General features: G+C 38.6%; 2 protein-coding genes across 4 annotated transcripts in view; one reads left to right on the top strand and one right to left on the bottom strand.

The window, feature by feature from the left end:
- The window catches only part of CCDC146 (coiled-coil domain containing 146), a 265,750-nt gene that overhangs the window by 220,279 nt on the left and 35,070 nt on the right, over positions 1–10,401 (bottom strand). The gene's annotated exons all lie outside the window — the stretch shown is intronic.
- Positions 1–10,401, top strand: part of FAM185A (family with sequence similarity 185 member A) — an 82,746-nt gene that overhangs the window by 32,777 nt on the left and 39,568 nt on the right. For 2 of the 3 annotated variants that reach the window (XM_054237860.2, XM_002751672.5), the window contains exon 7: positions 3,363–3,497. In XM_054237860.2, coding sequence (XP_054093835.1) covers positions 3,363–3,497 — 135 coding nt within the window. Of the gene's footprint in view, positions 1–3,362; positions 3,498–3,638; positions 7,266–10,401 lie in introns of those variants that run through there. The other variant, XM_035255051.3, reaches the window with a different exon arrangement.

Raw genomic sequence — 10,401 nt, forward strand, 5'->3', positions numbered from 1 at the left:
ATGGCCTGTAAATACTCTGTTATTACAAAGATCCAAGGAGAAAAGGCATATATTGTTAATATAACTAGGAACAGAGTAAGAACAAAGTTTTGAATAAGCAGCTCTTACATAAAAGTTATTTAATGTTTTGCATAGTAGGCAAAATAAAACAAACAGAAAACTGTAAAACTTTTGAAGATTGTTAGTCTTTAGTCACTTAAAATATTTTTTAGTATTATTTGGAATATTGTTCCAGCAACCTATTGAAATAGTATTTGATGTTGCAAAATTTGATTAGTATTAGTTTTATGTTTTCTTCTACTCAGACCACGTTACTGGCAGAAGCTTAAAGACAACTGAAAACAAAGACTTCTGTCTTACTTTAGATCTCTGAATTCTTAATACACTTGGGAACAGTAACTTTTTAGAGTAATGGAAAGTTATTCAGTACTCTTTCTTAATGTCTTAGCAAAGACATCTGGAATCCATTCCAACTCTACCACTGTCTTGCTGCAGTATTCAGAGCCAGACACTTGAGTTTCTTAGGTCTTCACCATTTTGTGATGTGGAAAAATATAAAATGCTTGTTTTCTTTCACCTTATGAAAATTAATACAGTAACCTTATTAATTCATTCAGAAAGGCTATGCTTGGGTCTGGGAGTCACACCTGAATCTGAGTACTGACTTTTCTACTTAACATTTTGTCCTTTGGAAAATCACTAATTTTAACATAATATGCCTCCAACAAATGGTGCTGTTAGTTCACATTTGAATTTTTTTTTTTTTTTTGACACAGAGTCTTGCTCTGTTGCCAGGCTGGAATGCAGTGGTGCAGTCTCTGCTCACTGCAATGTCTGCCTCCTGCATTCAAGCCATTCTCCTGCCTCAGCCTCCCAAGTAGCTGAGATTACAGGTGTGCACTACCACGCCTGGCTAATTTTTGTATTTTTAGTAGAGACAGGGTTACCATCTTGGCCAGGATGGTCTCAATCTCCTGACCTCCTGATTTGCCCACCTCAGCCTCCCAAAGTGCTGGAATTATAGGTGTGAGCCACCACCCCCAGCCTCCACATTTGAATTTTTAAGAGGATAGCACTGATGTCAACCATGAAGAAGTTTATGAACTGAAAAGAGGTTAAAGAACAGAAAAAGAGCTCTCCTTTCTAAAAAAGTTAATGTTAAAGATGGAACATTAGGAAGTCATGAAAATTCTTCATTCACAAACAGTAATGGAGTTTTGGTAGTGGTGATTTTTGGCTTTTAAAGATGTGGAGGGAGATGGGGTAGAACTCTTTGTGTTGCTTAACATTTTTAAAATCTCAAAAATCTAAGATCATGTTATATATTTAAGAACAGAAAAAGTGTTCATAAAATTAGCACATTGGAAACTTGATAAATTTAGAGATATCAAGTCCTAGAAAACAGTTTTTTAAATCCACAATTTTCTACTTTTCAAAGTATGTTTAGTAGAAAAATGTGTCTTCTGTTTATCCTGAAATCTTCCAGGGTTGTTTTTGTTTTGTTTTTCCTAAAGCCCTCATATGTTGTTATGGGAATCTCCTGTCTGAAGCTTATATTTGAACCCTGGAAAGCAGTTTGGTTTTTTGTTTTTGTTTTTGAGACAGGGTCCCACTCTGTCACCCAGGCTGGAGTCCAGCGGCAAACTCATGGCTCACTGTAGCCTTGTCAGGATCACCTAAGCTTGGGAGGTTAGACTTCCAGGTAGATGAGACTACAGATTGCACCACCACACCCAGTGTTTTTTGGGGAGTGGGGGATAACGACAGAGTTTCGCCATGTAGCCCAGGCTGGTCTCAAACTCCTGAGCTCAAGCAATCCACCTACCTTGGCCTTCCAAAGTGCTGGGATTACAGCTGTGAGCCACTGTGCCCGGCTGCAATTTATTTCTTAATAAACTAGTGTAGTGATGTGCATTGTTCCCTAATTTTTTTTGAGAAGTAAATACAAGAGTTCATCATGTTTATCTCAAACTTCCAGCTCAAAGGAAGACTCAGAAAATATGAAATTACTTAAGGACACTTAAGCTGATGTTAGCCAAATTGGAAGGAAAACTGTGACTCAAAAGCAAATGCATTCTCAAGGAATCTTTATAATATTCACAATGGGTATCATCCTGACCATCTTTGTCCACAGAGATGGGGTTAATGTTTTATGGCAGGGACCTTTTACTTACTTTATTTGATGAAAAACAAAGAAAAACTTCTGAAATAAGAATGTGTAAGTGAATATACACTGCAACCCACATAATTGTTTTGAAAAATGACTCTATACCTAACAGAGTACGTTTTCTGATTTACTCCTTTAGAAACTTGAATGATAGCCAGATTGTATGGAAATACAGGTTGAGTGTCTCACCTTAGGTATCCAAAAGCTTGTAATCCACTCAAAAGAAACGTTAGTGAGTTGGAATTCAAATAATCCTTTTCTATTGTTATTTTTTGTTACACACAAGGCATAACTGAAAGCACTAGAGCTCAGTTTCCTAGTTTTGTTATAATGATGAGGTCACAAGTCCTGTAGTAGATGAGGCAGTAGTGTGTGAAATACCATGCAAGCATTATTGAGCTGAATCTAGGTTCCAGCACTAGCACTAGTAGGAACTTGAACAAGTTCTTATCTGTAAAACTGGGATGATAATAATACCTCTTAGGGCCCAGTGCGGTGGCTCACACCTATAATCCCAGAACTTTGGGAGGTTGAGGCGGGCGGATCACCTGTAGTTGGGAGTTCAAGACCAGCCTGACCAACATGGAGAAACCCCGTCTCTATTAAAAATACAAAATTAGCCAGGCGTGGTGGCACATGCCTATAAACCCAGCTACTCGGGAGGCTGAGGCAGGAGAGTTGCTTGAACCCAGGAGGCGGAGGTTGTGGTGAGCCGAGATCAAACCATTATACTCCAGCCTAGGTGACAAGAGCAAAACTTTGTCTCAAAAAATAATTAATTAATTAATTAATTAATTAATACCTCATAGAGTTAATATGGGGATTAAGACATAATGTAATTAGGGGTCTGGCTCATATTAAATGCTAAATGGTAGGCTACATATCTATAAACTACATAGTAAACTATTCACTTTCTGGTGGTGGATGAGCTGGGTAGGACTATTCGCAAAAGAAGAACTAGAAGTTAATAATGTCCTAATAACCCATATTCTTGACAGAAGTTAACTGTGAATGCCTTGAGAGTAAGGAAACTTGGGGGACCTGGGAATAAGGAAAAGGTTTAAATAAATATCGTAAGCTGAGGAGTAAAAACAGTGTCCCAGGAGCAAGGCTACCCTTTTAGTCAAATTTATAATAGACTCTAATACTTTTGATTTCTTTATGTTAACTAAGCTCTCCTTTTCATCTATTACAGGTTCTATTATTGTCAAGGTCCCATCTTCTCTTCAAGCTTATTTACAGTTATCAGGGAAAGAGGTTGACGTGAACTCAGAAGTCCATGTTCAGGAAATGGCTGAAGAGCATAAAGATGATGTTGTAACAATGACTGGTAAGCAGGCTGCTTTTGCTATGTCAGATGAATAGCCATTCTCCATACATAAGTAGAAATGTGGTACACTTAATGGAAGTTTTAGCTTTTTTATACTTTTCCATTATTACATTCTAATGTTTCACATCTTTTTTCTTCTAGTTATTTCTCATTAACATGATGTATACATTTTGTTTGAAAAGACCTCATTACATCATTTATGAACACTCATTAGTCCTGCATTTGGGTAAAATTGATTTTTAAATTTTCTAGAAGAGCTGCTTTCTCATTCTTGACCTTAAAAATAAAGTGAATACAGAGCAGTGCTCAAGATGGCGCTGTGAGAACAACCCAGGATTGGAGCTTGCGTTGAATCCGCAAATGACCCAATCGAAAAGTCAGCAACTACGCAGACAACCAGCGGAAAAATCCACAAAGATGGGAAGAAACCAGCGCAAAAAGGAGGAAAACACCCGAAACCAGAACACCTCGCTTCCTAGAAAGGACCAAAACTCCTCACCAGCAAGGGAACAAAGCTGGACGGAGAATGACTGTGACGAAATGACAGAATTAGACTTCAGAAGATAGATATTGAGAAACTTTTGTGAGCTAAAAGATCATGTATTAAATCAATGCAAAGAAACTAAGAACCTTGAAAAAAGATTTGAAAAAAGATTCGAGGAAATGATAACAAGAATGGATAACTTAGAGAGGAATATGAATGAATTAAAGGAGCTGAAAAACACAATACGAGAGCTTCGCGAAGCAAACACAAGTTTCAATAGCCGAATTGACCAAGCAGAGGAAAGAATATCTGAAGTCGAAGACCAACTCAATGAAATAAAACGAGAAACCAAGATCAGAGAAAAAAAGCGCAAAAAGGAATGAACAAAGTCTCCAAGAAATGTGGGACTATGTGAAAAGACCTAACCTACGTTTGATAGGTGTACCAGAAGGGGACAAAGAGAATGAATCCAAGCTGGAAAATACTCTTCAGGACATCATCCAGGAAAATTTCGCCCACCTAGCAAGACAGGCCAACACTCAATTGCAGGAAATACAGAGAACACCACAAAGATATTCTGCAAGAAGAGCAACCCCAAGGGACATAATCGTCAGATTCAACAGGGTTGAAATAAAGGAGAGAATACTAAGGGCAGCCAGAGAGAAAGGTCAGGTCACCCACAAAGGGAAGCCCATCAGACTCACAGCAGATCTCTCGGCAGAAACACTGCAAGCCAGAAGAGAGTGGGGGCCAATATTCAACATTCTTAAAGAAAAGAACTTTCAACCCAGAATTTCATATCCAGCCAAACTGAGCCTCATAAGTGAAGGAAAAATAAAATCCTTTGCGAACAAGCAAGTACTCAGAGATTTTGTCACCACCAGGCCTGCTTTACAAGAGCTCCTAAAAGAGGCACTATACATAGAAAGGATCAACCAGTACCAGCCATTCCAAAATCACACTGAATGCTAAAGAGCTTCAACATAATAAAGAATCTACAACAACTAACGGGCAAAACAGCCACTTAGCATCAAAATGGCAGTATCAAATTCACACATAACAATATTAACCCTAAATGTAAATGGACTAAATGCACCAATCAAAAGACACAGACTGGCAAATTGGATTAAAAATTCAAAACCCATCAGTGTGCTGTATCCAGGAAACCCATCTCACATGCAAGGATACACAAAGGCTCAAAATAAAGGGATGGAGGAAGATTTACCAAGCTAATGGAAAGCAAAAAAAAGCAGGAGTTGCAATTCTCATCTCTGATAAAATAGACTTTAAAGCAACAAAGATCAAAAGAGACAAAGAAGGCCATTACATAATGGTAAAAGGATCAATACAACAAGAAGAGCTAACGATCCTAAACATATATGGACCCAATGCAGGAGCACCCAGATACATAAGGCAAGTTCTTAATGACTTACAAAAGGACTTAGACTCCCACACAATAATAGTGGGAGACTTTAACACTCCACTGTCAATATTAGACAGATCAACCAGACAGAAAATCAACAAGGATATCCAGGGCTTGAACTCAGACCTGGAGCAAGCAAACCTGATAGACATTTACAGAACTCTCCACCCCAAATCCACAGAATATACATTCTTCTCAGCACCACATCACACCTACTCTAAAATTGACCACATAATTGGAAGTAAAGCACTGCTCAACAAATGCAAAACAACTGAAATCATAACAAACAGCCTCTCAGACCATAGTGCAATCAAGTTAGAACTCAGAATTCAGAAACCGACCCAGAACCGCACAGCTTCATGGAAACTGAACAACTGGCTCTTGAATGTTGACTGGGTAAACAACGAAATGAAGGCAGAAATAAAGAAGTTCTTCGAAACCAATGAGAACAAAGACACAACTTGCCAGAACCTCTGGGACACATTTAAAGCAGTCTCTAGAAGAAAGTATATAGCAATAAGTGCCCATATGAGGAGAATGGAGAGATCCAAAATTGACACCCTATCGTCAAAATTGAAAGAGCTAGAGGAGCAAGATCAAAAAAACTCAAAACCCAGCAGAAGACAAGAAATAACTAAGATCAGAGCTGAGCTGAAGGAGATTTAGACACGAAAAACCCTTCAAAAAATCAATACATCCAAGAGCTGGTTTTTTCAAAAGATCAACAAAATAGACCACTAGCCAGATTGATTAAAAATAAAAGAGAGAACAACCAAATAGATGCAATAAAAAACGATAAAGGGGAAATCACCACAGATTCCACAGAAATTCAAACCATCATCAGAGAATATTACAAACAACTCTATGCACATAAACTAGTAAACCTGGAAGAAATGGATAAATTCCTGGACTCCTGTGTCCTCCCAAGCCTAAACCAGGAGGAAGCTGAAACTATGAATAAACCAATAACAAGGTCTGAAGTTGAGGCAGCAATTAAAAGCCTACCACACAAAAAAAGCCCAGGTCCAGACGGGTTCACAGCCGAATTCTACCAGACACACAAGGAGGAGCTGGTACCATTCCTTCTAAAACTATTTCAAACAATCCAAAAAGAGGGAATCCTTCCCAAATCATTTTATGAGACCAACATCATCCTGATACCAAAACCCGGCAGAGATCCAACGAGAAAAGAAAACTTCAGGCCAATATCCATGATGAACATAGATGCAAAAATCTTCAATAAAATATTGGCAAGCCGATTGCAACAGCAAATCAAAAAACTTATTCATCATGATCAAGTAGGATTCATCCCGGGGATGCAAGGCTGGTTCAACATACGGAAGTCTATCAACGTAATTCACCACATAAACAGAACCAAAAACAAAAACCACATGATTATCTCAATTGACGCAGAGAAGGCATTTGACAAAATTCAACAGCCCTTTATGCTAAAAACCCTCAATAAACTCGGTATCGATGGAACGTATCTCAAAGTAATAAAAGCTATTTATGACAAACCAACAGCCAATATCATACTGAATGGGCAAAAACTGGAAGCATTCCCTTTAAAATCTGGCACTAGACAAGGATGCCCTCTCTCACTACTCCTATTCAATATAGTACTGGAAGTTCTAGCCAGAGCAATCAGGCAAGAAAAAGAAATAAAGGGTATTCAAATAGGAAAGGTGGAAGCCAAATTGTCTCTATTTGCAGACGACATGATAGTATACCTAGAAGACCCCATCGCCTCAGCCCAAAAACTCCTGAAACTGATAAACAACTTCAGCAAAGTCTCAGGATATAAAATCAATGTACAAAAATCACAAGCATTCGTCTACACCAATAACAGACTTAAAGAAAACCAAATCAAGAGCGAACTGCCATTCGCAATTGCTACAAAAAGAATAAAATACCTTGGAATACAACTCACAAGGAACGTAAGAGACCTCTTCAAGGAGAACTACAAACCACTGCTCAACAAAATCAGAGAGGACACAAACAGATGGAGAAACATTCCATGTTCATGGTTAGGAAGAATGAATATCATGAAAATGGCTATACTGCCCAAAGTAATTTACAGAATCAATGCTATCCCCATCAAGCTACCATTGACTTTCTTCACAGAACTGGAAAAAACCACCATGAACTTCATATGGAACCAAAAGAGAGCCTGCATAGCCAAGTCAATTCTAAGCAAAAAGAACACAGCGGGGGGCATCACACTACTGGATTTCAAACTATACTACAAGGCTACAGTAATCAAAACAGCATGGTACTGGTACCAAAACAGAGATATAGACCAATGGAACAAAACAGAGGCACCGGAGGCAACACAACATACATACAACCATACAATCTTTGATAAACCTGACAAAAACAAGCAATGGGGCAAGGATTCCATGTTTAACAAATGGTGTTGGGAAAACTGGCTAGCCATGTGCAGAAAGCAGAAACTGGACCCCTTCCTGACACCTTACACCAAAATTAACTCCAGATGGATTAAAGACTTAAACATAAGACCTGGCACCATAAAAACCCTAGAAGGAAATCTAGGCAAAACCATCCAGGACATAGGAGTAGGCAAGGACTTCATGAACAAAACACCAAAAGCATTGGCAACAAAAGCCAAAATAGACAAGTGGGACCTAATGAAACTCCACAGCTTCTGCACGGCAAAAGAAACAGTCACTAGAGTGGATCGGCAACCAACAGAATGGGAAAAAATTTTCGCAGTCTACCCATCTGACAAAGGGCTGATATCCAGAATTTACAAAGAACTAAAACAGATTTATAGGAAAAAAACAAACAAGCCCATTCAAAAGTGGGCAAAGGATATGAACAGATACTTTACGAAAGAAGACATATATGAGGCCAACAATCATATGAAAAAATGCTCATCGTCACTGGTCATCAGAGAGATGCAAATCAAAACCACATTGAGATACCATCTCACGCCAGTTAGAATGGCGATCATTAAAAAATCTGGAGACAACAGATGCTGGAGAGGATGTGGAGAAAAAGGAACACTTTTACACTGTTGGTGGGAGTGTAAATTAGTTCAACCATTGAGGAAGACAGTGTGGCGATTCCTCAAGGCCTTAGAAATAGAAATTCCATTTGACCCAGCAATCCCATTACTGGGTATATATCCAAAAGACTATAAATCGTTCTACTATAAGGACACATGTACACGAATGTTCATTGCAGCACTGTTTACAATAGCAAAGACCTGGAATCAACCCAAATGCCCATTGATAATAGACTGGATTGGAAACATGTGGCACATATACACCATGGAATATTATGCAGCAATCAGAAATGATGAGTTCGTGTCGTTTGTAGGGACATGGATGAATCTGGAGAACATCATCCTCAGCAAACTGACACAAGAACAGAAAATGAAACACCGCATATTCTCACTCATAGGTGGGTGATGAAAAATGAGAACACATGGACACAGAAAGGGGAGTACTAAACACTGGGGTCTATTGGGGGGAAAAGGGGAGGGCCAGTGGGAGGGGGAGGTGGGGAGGGATAGCCTTGGGAGAAATGCCAAATGTGGGTGAAGGGGAGAAGAAAAGCAAAGCACACTGCCATGTGTGTACCTATGCAACTGTCTTGTATGCTCTGCTCATGTACCCCAAAACCTAAAATCCAATAAAAAATTTAAAAAATAAATAAATAAATAAATAAACTGAATACATATTATAATGCAATATTTAAAACTAACATCATATTTTGGGGTAAATAGGAATTTTGTTTGGTATGTACATTTTTAACTTGCTCTTTTAGAACAACAAATTCTCAGCCCCACAAATATGAATAGCTTTTGTACATTTTTCATTATATGTGGCTACACTGGTGGCTGATACAGTTTTTTTTAAGGTTTATTATTGGTTTGTATTTTTTGCTTTTGTTTTTGTTTTGAGATGGAGTCTCACTTTATCGCCCATGCTGGAGTATAGTTGCATGACCTAGGCTCCCTGCAACCTCTGACTCCTGGGTTCAAGCGATTCTCCTGCCTCAGCCTCCCAAGTAGCTGGGACTACAGGTGTGCAGCACCACATCTGGCTAATTTTTTGGTATTTTTAGTAGAGATGGGGTTTCACTGTGTTGGCCAGGCTGCTCTCGAATTCCTGACCTCAAGTTTATCAGCCCAACTTGGCCTCCAAAAGCACTGGGATTACAGGTGTGAGCCACTGTGCCCAGCCAAGGTTTGTTGTCTTAATGAATAAAAAAAATAAATGCTGGTAAAGTTTTTCTTTAAATTTTACCAGAATGGCATCAAGGAGGACATTGCAATTAAACTGGTATAGCGATGAATGCTACAAGCTAAACCCACGAGATGCTGACTAGAAAAAGGAAGAATGGGGGAGTAGGGGACGGTGGTCTTCATAAGATCAAATTTCAGTTTTAGATATTCATTTTATATGTCATGAAAATTAAGAAAGATACCTGTTAAAATTCATACAATATTAACAAAAACAACAGGAATAAAAATAATATCTATACACTCCCAGATCCAACTGCATGCTACGTAATGGGTAGACTCATAGTTATGTGGTGAAAATTGAATGAAAATCTAAGTACAATTGTATGTCACTTAATGACGGAGATACATTCTGAGAAATGTGTTATTAGGCAATTTTGTTGTCATGTGAACATTATAGAGTGAACTCACACAAACCTAGATGATACAGCCTGCTACACACTGAGGCTGTATGGTAGCATATTGCTCATAGGCTACACCTTGTACAGCAGGCTACTGTACTGAAAACTGTAGGCAGCTGTAACACAATGGCATTTGTATATCTAAACATCGAAAAGGTACAGTAAAAACATCATATGAAAGATAAAACATGGTACACCTGTATAGGGCACTTACTGTGAATAGAGCATGCAGGACTGGAAGCTGCTGCAGATGAGTCAGTATGATGAGTGGTGAGCACCTGTGAAGGACTAGGATATTACTGTATACTACTTACTACTATAGACTT

The sequence above is a fragment of the Callithrix jacchus genome, chromosome 11 (assembly GCF_049354715.1).
Source record: "Callithrix jacchus isolate 240 chromosome 11, calJac240_pri, whole genome shotgun sequence".
NCBI classification, from domain to species: Eukaryota; Metazoa; Chordata; class Mammalia; order Primates; family Cebidae; genus Callithrix; species Callithrix jacchus.